General features: G+C 36.9%; 3 protein-coding genes across 15 annotated transcripts in view; 1 reads left to right on the forward strand and 2 right to left on the reverse strand.

Moving 5' to 3' along the window:
* The window catches only part of LOC137017923 (glutamine-rich protein 2), a 49,308-nt gene extending 47,279 nt beyond the window's left edge, over positions 1–2,029 (reverse strand). For all 6 annotated transcript variants that reach the window (XR_010894656.1, XM_067382695.1, XM_067382697.1 and 3 more), the window contains exon 1: positions 1,153–2,029. Coding sequence is in view for 5 of the 6 variants with exons in the window: in XM_067382695.1 (XP_067238796.1) it covers positions 1,153–1,533 (381 nt within the window). In the remaining variant the exon portion in view is untranslated. The remainder of the gene's footprint in view (positions 1–1,152) is intronic.
* A 692-nt stretch (positions 2,030–2,721) lies between these two features.
* On the reverse strand, positions 2,722–17,772 carry mfsd11 (major facilitator superfamily domain containing 11). Of its 2 annotated transcripts, XM_067382699.1 has the most exons (15): positions 15,727–17,772; positions 14,474–14,568; positions 14,069–14,201; positions 13,914–13,969; positions 11,640–11,747; positions 11,475–11,554; positions 11,291–11,387; positions 11,144–11,202; positions 9,177–9,333; positions 9,018–9,058; positions 8,872–8,937; positions 7,558–7,683; positions 7,299–7,473; positions 7,034–7,169; positions 2,722–5,848 (listed from the first exon to the last, which is right to left on the reverse strand). In XM_067382699.1, the coding sequence occupies exons 3-15, from the start codon at positions 14,162–14,164 to the stop codon at positions 5,687–5,689; spliced, it is 1,359 nt and encodes a 452-aa protein (XP_067238800.1). In that variant the 5' UTR covers positions 14,165–14,201; positions 14,474–14,568; positions 15,727–17,772; the 3' UTR covers positions 2,722–5,686. The 2 variants fall into 2 exon arrangements, with proteins under 2 accessions (XP_067238800.1, XP_067238801.1); XM_067382700.1 differs by lacking the exon at positions 14,474–14,568.
* srsf2b (serine and arginine rich splicing factor 2b) lies at positions 14,480–22,682 on the forward strand. Of its 7 annotated transcripts, none has more exons than XR_010894660.1 (4): positions 14,480–15,680; positions 17,789–18,092; positions 18,266–18,385; positions 21,425–22,682. XR_010894660.1 is itself a non-coding variant. In XM_067382706.1 (3 exons), the coding sequence occupies exons 1-2, from the start codon at positions 15,319–15,321 to the stop codon at positions 18,078–18,080; spliced, it is 654 nt and encodes a 217-aa protein (XP_067238807.1). In that variant the 5' UTR covers positions 14,480–15,318; the 3' UTR covers positions 18,081–18,092; positions 18,266–22,682. The 7 variants fall into 7 exon arrangements, 3 of the variants coding, with proteins under 3 accessions (XP_067238807.1, XP_067238806.1, XP_067238805.1); XR_010894658.1 differs by lacking the exon at positions 18,266–18,385 and having other exon boundaries at positions 21,425–21,530; positions 22,022–22,682; XR_010894657.1 differs by having other exon boundaries at positions 17,789–21,530; positions 22,022–22,682.
* Positions 22,683–23,240: the final 558 nt, after the last annotated feature.

The following is a 23,240-nucleotide window of genomic DNA, read 5'->3' on the forward strand; positions in this document are numbered from 1 at the left end:
AATAAAACACCTTTATCGTCTACAAAAATGGGAATTTGTGAAAACAGTGACATTATGCGTGTTCAGTCTATTCAGTTATCGTGTTAACATAAAGAAAATAATGTTTTTTAAAGGGTTAGTTCACCCAGAAATGAAAATAATGTCATTAATTACTCACCCTCATGTTGTTCCACACCCGTAAGACCATTCATCTTCAGAACACAAATTAAGATATTTTTGATGAAACCCGATGGATCAGTGAGGCCTCCATATAGACAGCAATGCCATTGAAACTCTCAAGGTCCATAAAGGTACTAAAAATTTGAAACAGTTCATGTGAGTTCAGTGGTTCTATCTTAATATTATAAAGTGACAAGAATACTTTTTGTGCTCCAAAAAACCAAAATAACGACTTTTAAACAATATCTATAGGGGTTGATTTCAAAACACTGCTTCTGAGCTTTACGAATCGAATCAGTGAATCGGAGCACCAAAGTCACGTGATTTCAGCAGTTTAGCCGTTTGATAGGAGATACGAATCACTATTTCGAAACAAAAGATTCATAAAGCTCAGAAGCTTCATGAAGCAGTGTTTTGAAATCGCCCATATTGATATTGTTGAAAAGTCGTTATTATGTTTTGTTTTGGTGCACAAAAATGATTCTTGTCGCTTTATAATATTAAGATAGAGCCACTGTACTCACATGAACTGTTTCAAATTATGTTTTTAGTACCTTAATGGACCTTGAGAGAGTGTGAATGGCAATGCTGTCTATATGCAGGCCTCACTGAGCCATTGGATTTCATCAAAAATATCTTAATATGTGTTCCGAAGATTAACGAAGGTCTTAGGGGTGTAGAACGACATGAGGGTGAGTAATAAATTACATTATTTCATTTCTGGGTGAACTAACTCTTTAAGAGCTGTTTACTGAAGTGGCATCATTGTCAAAACACCTTTATTTGTGAATGCTATATGTCCAAAAACATGTTTCCATTCTATATGCCCAATAAAACACGGTGTCACCATGGTGTATGTCTAGAAAACTCGATGTTATGTTAAATAATAGCATACCATATTAAGCAAGGTGCAGTGGTTAATTTAAATGGTACTTTTAAGAATACCTCAGTACTATTTGTGAGTCGCATGCTACCTGCAGAGGTGTCGCTTACCTTGGACACCCCGTCCTCGTTTGCCTGCGCCTTCCCGCGGAGCTGCATGAGCGTCCACATGTCGCTGAGCGGGGCGTCGGAGCTCATGAGCTCAGAGGCGCTGGGTAGAGCCTCCAGCGCGCGCATCTGCTCCTCCATCCGCCGCAGCTTCTCCTCCATCACTCGATAGGGGCTGGATTTGTCCAGCAGCAAGACTTTAGTCTGTGTCGGGCTGTCATGGTCGTTGTCCGCCTCCTTCCAGGTAGTTGTGACCCTCTCGATCTTCAGGTGTCCCAGGATGGCGTGTAGTAAAGTGTGCAGTGCGCTGAAATTGACAGATCCGACATCAGGCGTCCCGATGGAGAGATCCAGCAGCTCGTGCAGGCTTATGTCTGTCGACATGGTTTCGTCTAAATCGATAAGATGCTGTCAAAACCGACAATCACAGTCCTGTTCGTTTGAATGACATATCTCTAAACAAGTACGCAAGTCCCGATTTAGTCTGTTTTCGAACATAATCATTGGATTATAACGATCTAAACTGTTTTCTCATTTCTGTGAACAAGGTAGAGTTATACTAAATCCGTCTCTTGTAGCGCGTCGCCACTTGTTCATCCTTTAATTCGCACGTTACCGGCTGCTTTGCTTTGGGAAATTGTATCAAGATTGCCATCTATTTACGCTCTCCCCGCCTTCCGAAGATGCTGATTGGTTGAAATGTTATACGTCACTTGCGCTCTCTATCCTCATTGGATGAAGTCTCTGTCGGTCAACAAAAATGAGCTTCTGTTGTGAGCGGCGGCGTCTTTGGTTGCTTAGCAACTGATTCAGTGGCAGCATCGGCAGTGCACGTGAGAGCGGAGAGCGACATGTAGTTTTACATAAATTATACTTAAGATAACTCTGATGAATGAACGAATTTTGCCCTAAATTGTTTATTTTCATAACATAGGCCTGCTATACAACCATACTGACCTATACAAATAGCCAAAGTGTATAAAACATACTTTCATAAATCAAATATTACATATTCACGAAAAAAAAAACAAAAAAAAAAAACGTTTTCTTCGCTTTTGTACTTATGTCGTTTTCTAAACAGGCGCTGTATTTTTGTGTTGCTTGGAGGAACTGTTGTAAATTTGTCCTGGAATCTGACCATTTCTTCTTATAAATGTTTCATTGTCCCAAAATAATACAAAATTGTTCATATACATATACATATATATATAATGTGTGTGTGTATGCATGCATGCATGTTTGTGTGTGTGTATATATATATATATATATAATATACATATATATACATACATATACAAACATTCACACATATATATACACACACACATCATATATATATATATATATATATATATATATATATAAAATATTTCTGTCAAATGTGTAATAAAACACACAAAAACATAAAAAATTCCATAAATTTAGACAAAGTCGTGAAAAATCTTTAAAAAAACAACTTTTTATAATAACTACTATTAAATAGTTTGTCATATTGTATACTTTTATTCTTTTATTTATTTAAAATAATAATTTTGTTACAAATGCTAAGTTTTGAATACAACGCCTACAGGTATAACTTTTTATTAAATAATTTTTTACAAGATATTTCTTGGTTTCGTCCCCTTATGTTGTCATGTATGTATGCGCACTGATGAACAGACACAAGCAGGAATCAAAGGCTCAAAATGGTCTTTAATCCCATATATATACACATATTTATAAAAGAAAACAGAAAATCCAGGTGCCGTTACCATTTTTACAGTAAGATACATTCAAGTATATGACCAGATATTCATGTCATTTTCCCTCAACATCCTATAGATTGCATTGAAGCACATACAGCTGAACCGTTCGTGCCGTAATAACATACATGTAGCTTCTGCTCCCATGCAAATGAGCTTGTGACATATGTATTGTGAATGTATTAAGAAAAGGTCTTTCTGAACCCTTTCTCAGTACATTAATATTTATTTATGACATGTTGCTTGATATTACAAGCTCAGCTTGATATTATAGAGATGCAGTTTATAACGATTCTCAAATAGTTTCTTCTCTGTTTTCTATTGATTATATCAGTAATCTGATTCATTGAAATATTTCTTCACTTCACACAAATAAACAAGGACAAACTTAAAAAAAAATAATGCAAATTTCTAGAAAGAGTGCTTCAATCTTTGGCAAAAGTGTTTCCTTAAAAAAGAAAAAGAAAGGCAAAAGGAATTAAAATAAACAAGATTTTAATTTACCTACTGACAGTGCATTAAGTGTTTCATGTTTTGTAGTTGTGAAAGATAAAAATTGAGTCTATAATCATATTTCTCATCTACAGTCTCACAGCGTAGTGTATCTAAATGATGTTTCATTGCTCAGTGATTTATTGCATTTGCACCAAGACTTATGGAAGCTTGTTTCCGCCACTGAATAAAAAAAAATAAATAGAGTTAACTGCAACTTTTTCTCACAATTGTGACTTTTTTTCCTCAGAATTCTGATATAAACACACAATTGTGAGTAAGAAAGTCACAATTCTACGGAGCCCCGCAGAAAAAAATTTATATTGCAGCCATGAATTAACAATTCGTTCCCATGACTTACTAATACGTCGGCATGTTTTACTAATTTGTTCCTTCATTTTACTAAATTGTGGCCATGTTGTAATAACTGGTTCCGTGTATTTTGTAGTTTGTCCTTGTATTAGTTCAATTAAATCAAGGGAATTAATTAGTACAATGTGGCCACAATTTACTAAAATGAAAGAATGAATTCTTAATTCGTAGCATATTTTTCCATGTCACATGTGGGGCTCTGTACAATATTGACTTCATAACTCACAATTGTGAGTTGACGTCTCTCAATTCTGACCGTATGTCTCAAAATGCAACTTTTTTTCTCAAAATTGTGACTTTATATCTCACAATAGTGACTTTTCTCAGAACTGTGATATAAACTCGCAATTTTGATTCATTAAGTCAAAATTGAGCTGATTTTTTTCTTCCTCAGTTTATATATCTGGAATTCCGTTAAAAAAAAAACAAAAAAACAAAACGAAATCATGGCCAAATCGTGTCCACGTTCGTTCCCTTTTTTCAGTTAAATCAAAATGAGAGAATGTGGACAAGATTTACTTAATATGAATGAACGAATTCTTAATTCATGGTATATTTGTCCACGTCATGTGCAGGGCTCCATACAATTTAGACATTAAAATTCACAATTTAGAGTTTATATCTCTCAATTCTGACACTACGTCTCAGAATTGCGGCTTTAAATCTCGCAATTTCGACTTTTTTCTCATAATTGTGAGTTTATTTCTGTCAACTCTGACCGTATTTCTCAGAATATCTCACAATTTTGACATTTTTTCCTTTTAATTGTGTTTATATCTCTCAATTTTGACCATATTTGTCAGATTGTCTTGCAATTTTGACCTTTTTTCTCAGAATTGTGAGAAAGTCACAATTACCTATTTTAGTTTTATTCCCTGGTGCAAACAAGCCTCCACAGACTTCTCAACAATAACTGAATTTAAGTAGTACAATATCTACTTAAAGGAGTAGTTCACTCAAAATAAAAATTCTGTCTTCATTTGCATATCCTCATTTTTTGTTTTTCAGGGAAAAGCTGAATTTCAGAAGAATCTTTACACAGCTCTTTTCCAACACAATTCACAGCGACCACATTTGTCCAGCTCAAACATGGACAAAGCACAGTGTTTAAAAGACTTCCGATGACAGACTGAAATTTCGGTCAATTTAGGTTACAGCTCACAAATCTAGTTTTAAATTTGGTACGCTTACGACACATACGAAAACCAATTGTGTTTGGGTGAACCTCTAAAAAGAAAGAGGCATGTTTGAATCCTGAATTAAAATTTTAGAGTTTTGACAGATTAACAGCTTAAATTTCGATCTGTTTCTGAGACAAAGCAATCGCATGGCTTCAGAAAACTTGAAATTTAGTGCATGAGTTGTATGGACCAATTTTATGATACTGTAATGTTTGTAATCTTCACTATGAATCATATTTGTGGTTAAAAATGAGTTGCATAAAGATTCTTCAAACATGTCTCCTTGTGTTTCACAAAACAATTTGGAACAACCTGAGGGTGAGTAAATCGTAAGTTTAACTTTTGGGTAAATTATGTCTATAGTCATTTACGTCTTGTTCAATGTTCAAGAAAATGTTGGAAAGACGATGAGACCATAGTTGGTAGATGGTCACTGGCATTGCACAGTATAATGCTATTTGAAAACGTAAAAATTTAAACAAACCATTTATTATTGCATTACAGCACTTGATCCCATCTGGGGAGTAAACATATTTTATGTGCAAGTAAAGAAACGAGTCTATACAGCTGATTCGCTTAGAATGGATACATGGTCTAGGTGCTCCAACAGCTGAGAGTTTAGGAGATGTCTTAAGAGCGAAACCAAAGAGGAAAGAGACCATTGGAGATGGTTTGTAGATGTGCTCACTGAGGCTGATGGCTGGAGATGAGTCGGTAGTTCTGGCACTTCAGTCCTTCGAACTGTTTCTATCAGATACTGTCATAGTCGGAGTCCTGTCGTCTGCTGATAGCAGCCCACTCCACCACAAAGAAGTTGATGGTGCCCAGGAAGCCCACCAGCACCATGATGAGCAGCTGCCACTGCAGGAGAAGGTAGTTGCTGTAGAAGAAGGCCACCGCTGCTGTGATGGACTGCAGAGACACCAGGAACAAACACAACTTCACATACTAGGCTACCCCATACACTGATATGAGGTCAATAAATGTGGGTTTTTGATGACTGGTTCTTACACTACTCTACAGTATATTTCCAAGCAATAAAGCACATAACTTATTTTTTCATGCCTTTTGCAAGACATTGCACCATTTCATGCTTTTCATCTTCAGAAATATCTTTCTTCCTCTACATATTGCATGAGAACTGTGACTTGCTCAACCTCCTTAAAGGAATAGTTCACCCAAAAATGAAAATTTGATGTTTATCTGCTTACCCCCAGTGCATCCAAGATGTAGGTGACTTTTTTTCTTCAGTCGAACGCAAATTATGATTTTTAACTGCAACCGCTGCCGTCTGTCAGCCAAATAATAGCAGTAGATGGGAACTTCAACTATAACAGTAAATAAAACTTGCTTAGACAAATCAAAATTAAAACCTGCGGCTCGTGACGACACATTAATGTCCTAAGACACGAAACGATCGGTTTGTGCGAGAAACCAAACATTATTTATATCATTTTTACCTCTAATACACGACTATGTCCAACTTCGTTCAGCTTCCTGTTAGTGAGGTCAAAAAACGCGTTGTGATGACGGAAGTGATGTCTCGCCCATATACTTCAATGAGCGCGAGACATCACTTCCGCTGTCAGAGCGCGATCAGACCTCACTAACCGGAAGTTGAACGAAGTTGGACATAGTGGTGTATTAGAGGTAAAAAATTATATAAATACTGTTCGGTTTCTCGCACAAACCGATCGTTTCGTGTCTTAGGACATCAGTGTGCCGTCATGAGCCGCAGGGTTTAATTTGGATTTGTCTATGGAAGTTTTTTCGACTCTTATTGTTCAAGTTCCCAATCACTGCTATTATTTGACTGACAGACGGCAACAGTTGCAGTTAAAAATCATAATTTGCATTCGACTGAAGAAAAAAAGTCCTCTACATCTTGGATGCACTGGGGGTCAGCAGATAAACATCAAATTTTCTTTTTTGGGTGAACTATCCCTTTAAGTAGGGTTTCCATTTACCAATGTAGACCTGTCAAACTATTTAACAAACCTGTCTGAGATTGATACCAGTTACCAATAAAGATGACTTTTTATATCAAACAATTTAATGCTACCAATTAAAACACTTTAATAAAAGGAAGGTTCAAACCTGTACAAATTTAAAGACAGCAAACGCTGGGGCACTGTCGTCCCGGAACAAGAATCCCACAATGCTGATGAGCTGAGTGTTGAAGCAACTATCACCAAGACCCAGCAAGAAACTGCATATCAGTGCCAAAGCCACACTGACAAAACACACGGACAATAAAATAATCAATGTAAAGAAGCAAGAAGATTGTTAATAAACATGTTTGGCTTCATTCTCGATCCCCATGCTTGATGGACAGTCTAGTACTGTAGCTGTTGTCTCTTACCTGGGTTGGATAAAAGCTTGCATTTGTGTGCCTTCCTCTGGGGCCACAGGAGCATCATTGGCTATGTTGAGGAAGATGAGGAAGAACGCCACGATGTGCGTAATCAGCCCCAAAAACACTACCGGGTTTCTGCCAAAACGGTTACACTTATCCATGATCCCAAATACTCCCCCTCCTGGTTAAACAGAGAAATGGTCTTGTTACATTTGCTTTGCAATGCTCACCGAGAACAGAAGCACAATAGTTGTAACTGACTTACCAAGTATTTCACCAACACCGATCAAAATTCCAGAGAGGCCGATGAGACCCTTGGCACCTTCTCCAAACTGAGTCATGGCCCCTAAACATGTTCCATACACCCCGCTGTAAAAGGTGAGCTCGAGACCTGTACAGATAGGCAGCAACATTGTCTCAACATCACAGTTCAGCTAGTCTTCTATAGGCTGGCCTACCAACAGATTTATAAAAATGACTGTGCCATTAATATAATCTTTCCTATCTGATATTCATATGTTTTACAGGACTTAAGACAGCTCTCCAAAGGATAGTCAGTGGGGTGGACAGTATGTCCGAAATCCTACATCACATTATGAATACTTTTATATCACTGTAATGGTAAATATCGCTTTATAGTTATTTAAATCCATGCCTATTTTTGGATAATCCAGTGAATTAAATAGTTTACAAAAGAAAAGGGTACTTATTTACTCTTTTTATTATTTGGAACTTGATGGACACAACCCAAAAGATAAGTTTATTAAAGGGTTAGTTCAACCAAAAATGTTGAAATCCGTTGGCTCAGTGAGGCCTCCATTGACAGCAATGACATTTCCTCTCTCAAGATCCAATCCAATTAAGCTTCAGAGCGTTATGAATCAGCGTATCGAATCATGATTCGGATCGCGTGTCAAACCTCCAAACTGCTGAAATCACGTGACTTTGGCACTCCGAACCGCTGATTCGACACAAAAGATTTGTAACGCGCCGAAGCTTCCTGAAGCAGTGTTTTGAAATCGGCCATCACTATATAAGTCATTATTTTGTCGCTTTATAATATTAATATTGAACCACTGTACTCGCATTAACTGATTTAAATATGTTTTTAGTACCTTTATGGATCTTGAGAGAGGAAATGTCATTGCTGGCTATAGAGGCCTCACAAAGCCATCAGATTTCATCAAAAATTTCTTGATTTGTGTTCCGTAGATTAACGAAGGTCTTACGGGTGCAGAATGACATGAGGGTGAGTAATAAATGACATTATTTTCATTTTTGGGTGAACTAACCCTTTAATAGTTAATAATAACACTTTTTGTTAACAAAAACAACACTCGAAACTGTAAAATATTACATATAAATATTATGTTATTATATAGTATTATTATATAATATATAGTATAATAATTATAAATGATTTATTAGTATCCAAAAGAACTCCCTGCTACTAAAGGGGGTACCCCAGGGCTCTGTTTTGGGCCCTTATTTATTTTCATAATCTGCTTGCTTTGTCTGTCATCATAGTGTAAACTATCACTGGTACCACACAGATTTTCTTATAGAGGACTGAACTTACCGGAGTATGCAAAGGGTATGCTCAATAAAAGCATCTCTTTGGTCATAGCCAGCTGTATGGATCGCTCTGTGGAAGAGATAGTTAGATCTTAGTATGTAACTTATGCTTTAAACTCATACATTCTTATATATTTTAGTGCCACTTACTGAATGCCTCCAATGCCTGAGAGCACAGACTCTGGGATGGACTTAAAAAAGTAACAAGAATAGGAAGCAAAGCAAAGGAAAAAAGACACAATATGATATGATTAAACTGGTCCAGATTAGTGTCTTGATTTGCAGAAGAGCATAAGAATATGTACATACACCACATCAGTACTGTCAGAGATGTCTGTTGGTAGAAGTGACTCAGAGGCATCAGAAGGTGCAGGTTCTGGGTCTGGTCGCTGGATCAGGAAAAAGAGGAAGTTGCCCACCAGACTGATGACCGTGAGTGTGATGAAAACTGTCTGGCGGTCCTTATCTGGCACCAGCAAAAGAAGTTTTTCAGCTTTATTCGACTAGAGACCTAAATTATAATTCTGTGTGACCATTCAGAAATTATTTTGTATGGAGGTTTCATTTTTATCTTTTTGTTATATGAAATAAGTAAATTATTTAACTAAAATTGTTGTTACTTCAACTTGTACCAGTGTTGCCAAGTCTGCGGTTTTCCTGCAGAATTGGGCTACTTTTTCACTGTTGCTACGGGTTGTTTTTCATGTCTGCGGGTTGAAGCGACCCCAAATAACACTATATTTAGCCCCTGGAATGCGAATTTTACCAAGGGAACCCTGCCAAAAATGCGGTAGTACCCCCCAGGAAATGCAATTGGGTTAGTTTTGGACTAGTTTTGACAAGCAATACACTAAAAAATCATAACTCATAATCATAACCACTTTTGGTGCCATGTAGCACCATATCTTTAAAAGTGCTCTACAGCATCTTTGTCAAATGGTGCTATGTAGAACCCATAAGAGGTGCCATATTGCATTTTATTTCTTCAACAAAAATGGTGCTAAACAGCACCAACAGTGATTCTTTGGCTCGTAAAGAACTTTTAAAGGGGCTTAACAGGTTCTTTGTATGGCAATGGTGCTATATAGCACCTTAACCATCCCAAAGAACCACTGAAGAACCACTGAAGAACGGCTGAAGAACCATACAGTAGCTTAACACTAGAACTACCAAGGCAGTCATTTTGACCGTTTTAAAGGTTTGTAATGTAATAACTTTGTTGAAATAAAACCCATATAACTACAGTTCCATGACTTTTCTTAATGTACATTTTATTTTAACATTGTTATTTTATTAAAATTACAAAACACAAAAGAGTTCTGAGTATTTCTACCTTGAATGGCCATAGCGGTCAATTTGACCGCACATATTACAGGTATTGTATCTAATAAAATGTAATAAATTTTCACATTCATTTAAATTTCAATTTTGTGTTATGTTGTTTATTATCTGTCCTAATATAACAGAACTATTTATTCATTCTAGATTTCATTAGAGGCTGCATAAAATTGTTTCCGATTCGTGTGGTCCAAACATTTCCGATAATGCTAAAGCATTGTAAACTCCAAAAGTCAAAATGTATTGAATAAAGACAGATGTAATCATTTCCAAAATTCACAATATGTTTTTATCTAACGAAATATTCTGCTTCATTTTATATTTGTTGACATTTTGACTTTCAAAAACAACATTTTAACTGCGGTGAAAAACTTTGATTTCCAGCTTGCCGGATGCTAATTGCGGAAAGCAAATTGCGGCATGCACTTTTGTGGGAGGTCTAGTAGCTCTTACACAATAATATCACGAACATATTATATTATGTATGCTTAAATTACCCCACATTTTTCATAAAACATGACCATAGAAGCTTTGAAGTAAATATAACATGAAAAAAATGACATTCAACTGCTGTCTGGTATGAACAGTCAAAATGACCGCTATTGGCAGTTCTAGTAGTTATAGAATTCCGGTAGTGCTAGTGTTAACAGGTTCTGTATATGGTAGTGGTGCTATATAGCACCTCAGTCATCCCAAAGAACCGCTGAAGAACCACTGAAGCACCAAGGTTTGGTGCTATACAGCACTTAAAGTATTTCCCCTATGATTACGAGCCAAATAACCACTTTTAGTACTATATAGCACCATTTTTTTTTTTTTTTTAAGAGTGTAGGGTGGGTTTTGTTGTGAAAACCTGGCAACCCTGACTTGTACACACATTACCCCAGTTATGGGGTGATTTCCACCAAAGTGGCCATAGTTGAACAATATGTACTCACCTGTTATGTGACTCTTGCTATGCCAGGCAAGATATATGTAGAGATTACCAAAGAATAAGCTGCAAAAAAGAACAAATAAATAAATCATAGTACCTTATGTACCATTTTTCCTTCTACACATGCTCAATGTCAACAAGTAGGATGTACCTAAACTGCATCAACGCCCAAAATATTCCACTGTTTCTCCCAATGGTGGAATCTTTGGAGTTGATGGTGAGCAGATTCCCCTGGGCCGTCCAGAGCACTGCAAGAGACAATGTTTGAGGAAAGTTTTAGAGAATGTGTGCCTACATAGTATGATTTCATAACTGAACAGATGAGGATATCACACCTGCAGCGGCAATTCCAACCAATACAGATAAAGTGTAGAATGAGGCAGTGTACGGATGGATGAAAACAGCAATATAAGCACTAAAAGAGACCAGAGAGAAAACTATTTCATCATAAATTCTGAGAAAATGACTAAATTATGACAGAAAGCCCTTCAGGGACTTACCTGTAAACAATTCCACTAAAAAACAAAGACAGCTGAGGTCCAACAACAGCTATCACTGAGGGCGCTATAAGGTTAGAGGCAGAGAATACTGTGTAGATAATCGCCAAGCTAGAAGAGAAGTATGAAAGGATGTGTTAAGGGTGATTATGACGATGGAAACCACCAATACAAATGTAATAATCATTGATTTCATATTTAATTCAAATAACTCTATGTCAAAATTGTTATGATGTATTTGCTTTGATGATCATTATTAGTCATAACTATTTAATTGTGTTTTGAATATATGAAGCAGCACAACTGTTTTGAACATTGATAATCAGAAATGTTTCTTGAGCTTCATATCATCATATTAGAATGATTTCTGAAAGATCATGTGACACTGACAACTGGAGTTTGTAGTAATATTTCATGTTATTAGTGGTTTTATTGTATTTTACTGTAAAAAAACAACTTTTGAATAGTAGTGTAAATATATGAATGTAATAAATTAAATGAATATATGCTACATGTTTATATAGTATATAAAAATATGAGTTAAAACATTTTGGAATTAGTTTATCTCTCATTATTTATAGTAAACAATATTTTCACACTACTCTGCTGATGAGTTTTTTGTAATAGAATAATAATGTTCATTAAACAACTGAAATATTAAAAAGTCCATAATCAGTTTTACAACTGTCCCAACATCACAGTACAGTAGTAGATAGGCAGATAGAATTATTTAATTCAGCAGCCAAACTTTACATAGTAGAATAAAAATATTAGACAAACAATATTATTTTGTTGTCCAGTATGTTTTATTTTTCCCACCACAAGAATTGTCGACAGTTTTTCACAAGGTAAAGAGCCTGTGCTGAATAAGTATCTGTTGGGTCACATGCCTACACTGCATTCATTTCTCGGTTTCAAAGTTCTGTTTTCTTTGAGAACAGACAGTACTTCTTTGTTATATAATCATGGTCGATGTGATTACTGAAGTCAAGAGAGATTCATTAGTTAACAGCACAACATCAGATGACCCGGTTCATAAATCTCATTCAGAATGGGTGCAGAGGCCAAAACATGTCACATGACTTTAAGCAGAAATAGAGCACAACTGTGGGATTCTAGAAGATTATATCTTTGTATATGGGTTTTTAAAATAAACCAAAATTATATACAATATATTTTTATACTTTTAAGTTTTATATGTAATTTAATGTGATGAGCAGTTACATGCCTTGTAAAAGATATCTTTTTATTCTTGAGATCATAAATTTGCTTCAGATCAACATTGCCCATCTCTTTATTTAAAGGAACACTCCATTTTTTTGAAAATAGGCTCATTTTTCAACTCCCCTAGAGTTAAACAGTTGAGTTTTACCGTTTTCGAATCCATTCAGCCGATCTCCAGGTCTGGCGGTACCACTTTTAGCATAGCTTAGCATAGTTCATTGAATCTGATTAGACCGTTAGCATCTCGCTCAAAAATGACCAATGAGTTTCGATATTTTTCCTATTTAAAACTTGACTCTTCTGTAGTTACATCGTGTACTAAGACCAACGGACTTATTCTTTTCATTTTCCGTCGGTCTTAGTATACGATTTAACTACAGAAGAGTCAAGTTTTAAATGGGAAAAAATATCAAAACTCTTTGGTCATTTTTGAGCGCAATGCTAACGGTCTAATCAGATTCAATGAACTATGCTAAGCTATGCTAAAAGTGGTACCGCCAGAACCGGAGATCGGCTGAATGGATTCGAAAACGGTAAAACTCAACTGTTTAACTCTAGGGGAGCTGGAAAATTAGCCTATTTTCAAAAAAAGTGGAGTGTTCCTTTAAAATCAATTCTTATTATTGTATGTAATATTGCAGTGATTTATTATAATCCGTGTACATCGTTATATTAAATCATGTGCCTCAATCTTTAATCAAAATAACTTCTCTTTCCTGCAGCTCATTTCTCCTCTGATGATGTGTTTACTGATGTGAGGGCGGAGCAACCTGTCACTCACATGAGATCCTCCAATAGCAAACCACAACCATCCAAACAATCCCCCATGGACAAAATCAACATTTATTCTTGTTTGAGTAGCAGTTTCACATATATATATATATGTCACAATAGGGGGAACAAACTTTTTCAACTTCTGTTTCATGCCAACTTAAAAGTTTCTTTTAATACCTAATGACATGCAAATGATAAAAATACTTCAAAGCCACTGAAAGAGAGGGTGTGCTCTATAAAGAATGTCACTCTGACAAACAAGAAAAAGAAAATGAATACCTTGTGTAGCCACTTCCATGAAACTCTGTACTGTTGAAACTCTTTATTACAGTTTGCTGAAAAAGTGAAAATGTAGGTTTGATTGTCATACTGGACATTTGCAGAGCTATAAGCCTACAGCTACATCTGAGAGTATAATATTTATCAGAACCTACTTCAATATTCCCGCAGGTGCTAAAGGCAGTGAACATAACCATGAAGCCCAAGCCCAGGACGACGACGTTGAGCAGGGTCTTTCCCTCCGGACTCATGTTGGCTGGAGGTCTTTAGCTCGATGACAACCTGAAACTAGTGAACACGCAACAGCATCAGAGTCAAGTGACACCTGACACAACACTGCTATTCTCCCCATATGCTGAGTATATGATCACTGCTTCCTCATGAGATCAACAGCTATCAAGAATGCTCGATTAAACCAGAGAAGTCATTGTATGTGTGTTATGCGAATGCATCATCAGATTCACTGAATAATGAAATATTACTTTATAATTATAGATATCATTTAGGCTTGTGAATGGAGACGGACTGTGATGTTTATTGTGCGGACGGAGTAAACTTACCGAATACTTGGGTGCGCTGGTGTAAACAGCTAATTCATAATGTGAACGCCTGCTGATCACGACGATTTCGATATGGACAGAAACATTCTGTAAAGCTGGAAAACGCAAATATATGTTAGTTTCCGACTTCTCGATCAGGATCTTCCTGTACGTCTGAAATCGAAAATGTCTGTCATGTGACTTTTCAGCTGACGCTGATGTCACTTTCATCCTCCACGAACGGATTTGTGGGTAGTGTAGTTTTTCCGTAGGTATGTAAATCAGCGAGACTGTTGATCGTTAAGATCAGAATTTGTCTTGAGGACTTTTTGGTTCAGATTCGTCTCACATATTCACTATATTCTCTATTTGACAACGTATATATATATATATATATTATATATATGGGTCATTCTACAGAAACGTCCAACTTTTGGTATGACAAAATGTCTTAAAATGTATTTCTTTTTCTAACATTTAAACTTAGACCACATTATTAGATTACACTTTGACATTATAAATACACATAAATGACAGCTTAATGTTTTTTTTTTTTGTTTGTTTGTTTTTTTTTTTTTTTTTTATTTGTTACTGGTGTTACCATACTTTTCTCTGTCTTTTTTAAACGTTTTTATTAAATATTATTATCATTGCTGGAAAGTGCTAATTCTCTTCCGGTTTTCATGAATCGCCATTTTGGGAGCGCGCGTGCGCGAGCTCATTGTTGTGTTCGCGGAGCTGCGCAGCTGAGAGAAGCGTGACGACGGCAACTAGTTTTTGTTTAATTGCTGGATTACGCGAATCGACTCAGTTTTTAGACACCAATCGAAGTGAATTCTGATAGTTTGTCGGGTACGTTCATTAAAATGAGTTACGGCAGGCCTCCGCCCGACGTAGAGGGCATGACATCGTTAAAAGTGGATAATTTAACGTACCGCACGTCGCCGGAGACCCTGAGGCGCGTCTTTGAAAAGTACGGCCGAGTCGGGGACGTTTATATTCCCCGAGATCGATACACGAAAGAAAGCCGGGGGTTCGCCTTCGTGCGCTTTCACGACAAGAGGGATGCCGAAGACGCGATGGACGCGATGGATGGAGCAATTCTGGACGGGCGCGAGCTCCGCGTTCAGATGGCCCGCTATGGCAGGCCGCCCGACTCCTACTACGGCGGGCGTCGCGGCGGAGGAGCCGCCAGGAGACACGGCGGACATGGCCGCCGCAGCCGGAGGTAAACAATGCCACATCAGAGTAAATCTGTTGTATTTGTTACGAACCTCTGGGGTTGTTCCGTGTGTTTACGTCGAGATAGATCCAGACGCGTCGTGTCTGTAGTTTTTGTCGTTTCTTCTTCTTTCTAGTAGTTTAGGAAGGTCTAGGTCTGTTTTCCATGGCGTCATGTGCGCGTAGAAGACGACGCTGCGATCAGTTTAAAGTCATGTTTATTATAAGGACTGACTGATTTGTGCTTTTACTGACTTGTACTCGGAATAGCTCTTATTAACTGCGCTGAAAGAGCGATACATTATTATCGTCCATAACGTTCTGTTTACCATAAACGCGCTGTAATTTATGTACGTTAGTCTGTCGCTTTAAAGGATTAGTTCACTTTCAAACAAAAATTTTCCTGATAATTTTCTCACCCCCATGTCATCCAAGATGTTCATGTCTTTCTTTCTTCAGTCAAAATTTGTTTTTGATGAAAACATTCCAGGATTTTTCTCCTTATAGTGGACTTCAATGGCCTCCAGACGGTTGAAGGACAAAATTACAGTTTCAGTGCAGCTTCAAAGGGCTTAAAACGATACCAGACAAGGAATAAGGGTCTTATCTAGCGAAACGATTGCCATTTTTTGGAAAAAATACAACTGTATATGCTTTATAAACACACATTTTCGCCTTGCACGTGCTTCCGCTTTCTGTATTCTTCAAATCGCTTGCGCTGTATGTCCTACGCCTTCCCTATTCAACATGCGGAACGAACGCAGCGCTAGTTCTGTCTTTTCCGTAAGTAGAATAGGGAAGGGTAGGACAAGGGGGTGATTAAATTATCAGGAAAATTTTATTTGAAAGTGGACTAATCCTTTAATGTTAGAAGCAACGAGAAGACATTTGTGCGCAAAAACATTTAAAAATAACGACTTTATTCAACTTCAAATTCGACTTTATTTCTTCTCTTCTGTGTCATTCTCCTATGCTGTTTTACATCTGGCGCTTCCAGGTTCTTACATCCGAACGCTGACTCTATATAAGGCTCTATATACATTTTATATATATATATATATGTATATGTAGTTATTTTAGTTTTTTAGATATTATTAGGGCTGGGTATTGAGACAATTTTCACGATTCAATTATTTTGGATGTAGTATATCAGGTACAGTACATGGCAAATTTTCTAGAGGAAAAAAAATCTCTCAACTAATGCTGTAAACTACACATGTGAGTCAGTTGGTACTACTATAATAATAGTGAAGGTTAAATAAGTTATTTATATACAAACACTTAAATTACTCTCAATTATGTTTTTATTATAAATAAAGTCTAGAATTACATAATAATATTTCTACTCCAATTAGTTTTTTTTTTAAATATAAACATTAAAATTGCGGATGTCATAACTGATTTATTCAAACATGCATTAAATATTGAAGAGTATTAAAAATTATAATGACTATGTAACGGTGCATATCTATATCCATCAGAATGCTGCTCTCTAGAGTTCACTTTTCTAGCTGACTGATGAGTTTATGGTCACTGAATATGTTTTTCTGAGGTAAATGTGGCGTTACGTGACATTGTTTATAAGCTGTTTTATTGACGTCTTTCCGAGGTTGAAACACTGATTGAGATATTACACGAGACATGATACGGATTTCGGTAAGTTGTACTGTATATTTTAACATACCTTCAGATGTTCATTCATGTTTATTTTATGAATGTTCACATGCGCTCGTGCTGCAGCTTCTTTTTAACCGAGGCACTAAAGTGATCTGTGACGCCACATTAAACAGTATTTATTTTTTGAATCTTTTAATAAGATGGATGTCGTTTCAAATCTGAGACTTTGCTTCATATCAAAAGTAACAAAGCACAAAGATTATTGCGATTTATTGGAAAGGAGGCGCTACATATTCTGCTCATTCATTAACTGAAAACAGACTAGACTAATCGATTCTTGGGATTTAAGAATCGATATCGGTTCGTAAAAAATGAGAATCGATTAAAATCAAGAAATCAATATTTTTTTACCCAGCCCTAATTATTATTATTATATTTTGTAGATATTTTTGATGAAATCTCAAATTGTTTTAAATTTTTCTTTATCTCTATCCACAGTCCGAGGCGTCGGAGACGCAGCCGTTCCAGAAGCAGGAGCCGCTCTCGTTCCCGCAGCCGCTCCCGTTACAGCAGGTCCCGGTCCCGCTCCTATTCCCGCTCTCGCTCCAAGTCTCACACTCCCCGCAAGAGGAAGTCCAAGTCTCCTTCCAGGTCTAGGTCACGTTCTCGATCCAAATCCAGGTCCCGTTCCAGAAGCCGCACACCTGCATCGAACAGAGGGTCTAAGTCCAGGTCGAGGTCTAAAAGCCAGCCAAAGTCTGCTGGGGATGAAGGACCTGCATCATCCTAAAATTCTTCAGTGGTAAGGAAACGTGACCTCTTTCTGTGCTACAGTTCACTGCAATGATGTACTGGAATGTAGTTCCTTATTCTTTGCAGATGCATCGCAATGGTAAAAATGTGACATGCAGAGCAGGTTTTGGTTCTGCTTTGACAATGCTGTGTTGAACTCAATGTGGAATTGTTTCCTCCAAGCTGCTGAATCCAGTATGGCAATGTAAAAGCAGGGCTGTGTGGTGCAGTTTGAGCTGTTAGAGGTGTACCTGCTCCTGTTGGGGTTGCTTTGAAGCAGATGGGTGTTTTGGTGGTGCTGAGGTACGTCTATGAGACATCGGACAGACGGCGTCCTGCCTTAGAAAAAGTAAAACACAAACTCGCTGCCAGTTGCTTGCTTTAACCTGGAAATGGGAACAAACATAAAACGTGAGTTTATAAATAGCAGTGTTAAAGCCCGTTCACACCAAAAACAAAAATGATAAAGATAATGATAAATAGTTCTAAAAATCGTTCTACATATAAAAGAATAGCAGAGTCCACACCACAGCTATAACGATATGGTGAGATAATATGTCGATAATATCGATTCGTGATACAAAGAATCTGATTCTGATATTTCCGATGTATGACGATTTTCTTTTCGAATTGCTTCTGAGCTTAGTTTTTAACAGCAGATGGCACTGCATCCTTTAGAAACGCCTGTACTCTGCCTGCTTCCAGTTCCTTTACACACACCCCTTAAACCTAAAATAATCATTCATACAGTTCGAAATGGTTGAAGGGAATTACAAGGCTGTTCGCAGAGGGCTGTTGAGGTTAATCTTGCGTCATAAGTGTGTTCTGAGCCGAGGTGTAAGTATATTTAACCACTTACATGACTCAGCCGAATGCACAAGCGCTCGCCAGCACTCTTCTTCGTGAGCATTTGAGTGTGTGGTTAAAAACTAGCCTAGAGCGCCATCTGCTGTTAAAACTAAGCTCAGAATTGATTCGAGAGAGAAAATATCAGAATTGATCCAGAATCATTGTATGTATCGAGAATCTATGTATTGTCCCAGCCCTACAATACAGAGGAACGATATCGTTGGGATCACTTTCGGAATGATTTTATTCCAGCTGTTGAATGATAAAACACTGACAACCAATCAGAACCGTTCTAATTTAAGGGCTTGTGCATTTAAAATGGCAGATTACTGCGAAGTTAATGGTTTAGGTCTAGAAAAATCCACTACTGTTTGACAAGTCAAACCCCCTTTTCAAGGATACATTAAAGAAAATGGATATATGGAAAACAATCGGCCATAATAAATTGTGAGAATTGTAATGAGATCATTATACCAGGCTAGCAAACACATAATTACCTCAGGTATCCAGCGCTAGTTTCGACAACATTGTCTTGCTTCCTTTTGAAGTTGCAGTGAAAAAGACTAGCTATTGATTTTATTCCACTATCTGTATTGACTTCATCAGCTTAACTCACTTAGATTAGATCGATTACACTAACTAGGTTCACTCAAAACATGGCGTGCTGAGGACATCTGCTGGTTAAAGCCATGTAAATGCAACAAGAACATGTATACACACACTTTGAAACTGCAGCGCGCGAGCTTAGATTAAACAGACTGTTATCATTCGTTGGTGTGGATGCAAATATAGTAGGGGTGTAACGGTACAAAAAAGTCATGGTTCGGTACGTACCTCGGTTTTGAAGTCGGGTTCGGTACAGCAGGTGGGGAGAAAACTAAACATAAAAATATTTTTTTTTATTATTATTAAACAGTGGTTTACTGAACAAATTGTGTTTTTGTCTTTAAATATATTTATTATAAATTATAATTAAAAGTTTTGTAAGGATAAAAAAAAATCTCTGCTAATGCTATATAAACTATGTAGGGATCCCTTACTTGAACATTATGCTTCTAAAATATTAAAAGTCAACTGAGCCCAAACTATTAGCCTAAATTCAATTGCTTTTTATTTTTCAATATAATAATCAACACTCAAACAACAAATTGTATGCAATCATGTAAGCTAAACATAAGGCAGTTTTTGCATTAACTTCTAAATCTACTTCTAAATGTAAGTTTTAATCTAATCATTTATATACAGTGGCTGTCATTTTTATTTATACATGCGTTCATTATTCTAGTGAACTAACAAGCTGTGTGCACTGAATGGCTTTTCTGAGGTAAATGCTACATGACATTGTTTTACAAGCTGTTTTATTTATTTCCACCATTGAAACACTAAATAAGCGATAACACAAGATATTATACGTTTCAGTAAGTTGTACTGTATCTTTCAACATACCTTCAGATGTTCATTCATATTTATTCTGTAACTAGTAGGCTATTAAAGAGGAAGAGATGATCGCATTTACTCGCGCTGCCGGTTGAACTGAGGCGCCTGTACAGTGATCTGTCATGTCGCATCAAAACGCCATTTTCTGTTTGAATTTCATGATTTTGTGGACGGAATTTGAAGGATGACACTTTGTTACTTATCGAAAGTAACAAAACGCAGAGCTTATTGCGATTAATAGGAGACCTTAATGTTGCAATGTAATGCTTCGGTAAACACGTGCACCAAACTGAAAGCCCTGTTCCGAAACGGTTCGGTACGAATACGTGTACCGTTACCCCCCTAAAATATCATTATAGTAACCGTTCTTGGTGTGAACGGGCTTTTAAGGTGCCACTATTAAGGTGGGATGGCATGACCGAGATCTTATGGTACATTTGACTTTGGATGTGAAACAAAATACAGTTATTCATAGCAGATGAATTAGTCTGGCATCAGTAAAAACAGTGTAACTTTAGTTACAAAGTATCAATCACACCATATTAGAAGACCAATACGGTCATTCTGATTGGATGAGACACATTTGAAGCCATTGTAAAATTACCATTATGAGCACATGAAACACAGATGTCATACTGGCCAGGCAATGCTGTCAAAAATCTAGTCTTTTTAATGGGACGTCATTAATACATCACACGTTTTATAATTTTTTCTGTGTATAGATGTGTAAATAAAAATATTTTTGTATAATGTGTGTAATTTGTTTTTGTGTTATGGTTAACTGTCCATGTCATCTTGATCCCCAGAGACATTTTTTTCCATTATTTCCCCACCTTACACCTTTCAATGTTTAGGTGCGTTCACGCCATGTTGTGTTTACGAGATTCCGACTTGTAAAAAGTGTTCACGTCCTGGTAGAACTCATAATTACAACTGAATTTTGAGGGATCCGACTTGTACCACATGTTGTCATGATCTCGTAATTACGACATGGTGTGAACGTGGCATTTTCACATGCTTTGTCACATGTCTGACCGCTGTTTTGTGTTCTCTCAGGTCCGTCTCATCATGGGCCGATTCTAAATGTGTGACCTCGGTTGGAGCCTGAGGAACCCCGGATTGAAAACCCTGAAATCTACATAAAGACTACATGGGTCTAAAGGTCATTATGACTGATTGGCATATTCAAACTGTTTAAGAGTTATACAGCCCTTTGTTCTTTGTATACATTGTTCCTGTTTTCAGTGAGGTTGTTTTAAATGTGTATGTCCTTTTTAATTCGTTGAGTAGGACGAGCATCACAATTCTATTGGCCTTTAAGGTAAACCTGTTTCAGTGATGGTTCCGAGCGTGCTAGCCGCACCTCACTTGTCACTTTTGTAAGACGCTGTTTAGAGATTAATTTAGATTTGGCTTCTTTGTTGTTGTTAAAAATCTGCTTTAATCTGCAAATGCATACAATTATTTCTCTGCTTTATTTTGAAATCATTTGGAAAGTATGAATAGCTTGTGTTCTGATTTCTGTATATTACTGATATATTCCTGATGTTAAACCAATTTTTGTATTTCTTTTTCTTTAAATAGTTTACTTGGCTTTTGGTGTGTGATTATTTGGATTCTAACCCAATGTCTTGTGTATTTTTTGTGCACTAGGCGCAGTTGTCTAGCTGTTGAGTTTTGCTGGTTAGCTGTTAAGATCCGGTGTTGCAGTGCTGAGTGCTTGGCTGTTTCCGGTTTTCTCCAGTTTGCTGCTGTTGCAGGTGTGGTCGAGGTCAAGCAGCATCTGCAAAAAAATTCGGTGGCCGAAGCGCTGTCGTCTGTCAAATGTCTTTTATTTTGTTACAGTTTGGAAAGTTGAAGTATCTTAAACTATACCGATTAAACTTTGTTCTATCCTTTGATTTTTGATTCTTCAATAAATCTATTAATTAATTACTTTTGTCTTAGTGTCATAGCAAAATGTGTTCTTGTCTGGGTTACAGACAAGGATTACAGTTAAGAAAAACTTTGTCACTTCACTTGAAATAAAACAAATTTGAACCAAAATAATAATAAATAAAAAAAAAGGTTCTACTTAAATGTAGTTTCTGTGACACTAGTGGCACCTAGCGGTATTACAAAAATACGGTAATAATTTTGCACACGCCCATTTCGCATGTTGCACGAGCTCAGACTCCACATACAGCTCTTACGGGTGCTTGTGAAGGCATGTCTCAACAGATGAATGTTGGCTACTTTCAATAAAAGCTCCAAAATATTAGGAATACTTTTAGCTGTGTGTCATGAGTAAGCAATTGGATAGAGACTAACACAAATAAACCCATCCAATACATCTTCACCAGGTGTTTTTTTTTTTCTTTAAATGGCACATCAACTATATTATACATCGAAGTAAACATAAACTGCTACAAATGTCTCTCTGAATGGATGCATGATGATGATGTATTGAAGCATTCACTGTAGCGCATTGCAATGCTCCTTTTGCTTTGATGTGTTTATGACCTGTTTAATCTTTGAAGACTCCTGTACCCAAAGATCCATGTGTCAGCCATCGTTCCACTGCACACAGATTTGGGGAAGGTTACTTTTACAAAGTAATGCATTACAATATTGAGTTACTCCCTAAAAAGTAACTAATTAGTGTAATCATCAATTACTTTTTATGAAAAATAATACGTTACTTTTTTTTGATGAATACTGAATCTATTTTTGTGCAACTGAGATGAGTAAATGCCTGCTCACGTTACTGTAGTCTAGAACTACAATAACATAATAAACGGAGCAATTCCAATAGGGTCCTCACACCATCGGTGTTCGGGCCCTAATGACACCGCGCACGCATACCCTCCACACTTACTCCCGATTTCTTTAA

The sequence above is a fragment of the Chanodichthys erythropterus genome, chromosome 3, assembly GCF_024489055.1.
Source record: "Chanodichthys erythropterus isolate Z2021 chromosome 3, ASM2448905v1, whole genome shotgun sequence".
Taxonomy (NCBI): domain Eukaryota; kingdom Metazoa; phylum Chordata; class Actinopteri; order Cypriniformes; family Xenocyprididae; genus Chanodichthys; species Chanodichthys erythropterus.

Excerpts from the sequence above, each read along its gene's own strand:
- mfsd11 (XM_067382700.1), bottom strand. The coding sequence starts at position 14,164 with ATGAGTCCGGAGGGAAAGACCCTGCTCAACGTCGTCGTCCTGGGCTTG. Across the intron at positions 9,059-9,176 it reads TCTGACAGTACTGATGTGGT|TCCATCCCAGAGTCTGTGCT; the intron begins GTATGTACATAT and ends TACTTTTTTAAG. Across the intron at positions 7,170-7,298 it reads CAAGCTTTTATCCAACCCAG|TGTGGCTTTGGCACTGATAT; the intron begins GTAAGAGACAAC and ends GTGTTTTGTCAG.
- srsf2b (XM_067382704.1), top strand. The coding sequence starts at position 15,319 with ATGAGTTACGGCAGGCCTCCGCCCGACGTAGAGGGCATGACATCGTTA. Across the intron at positions 15,681-17,788 it reads CATGGCCGCCGCAGCCGGAG|TCCGAGGCGTCGGAGACGCA; the intron begins GTAAACAATGCC and ends CTCTATCCACAG.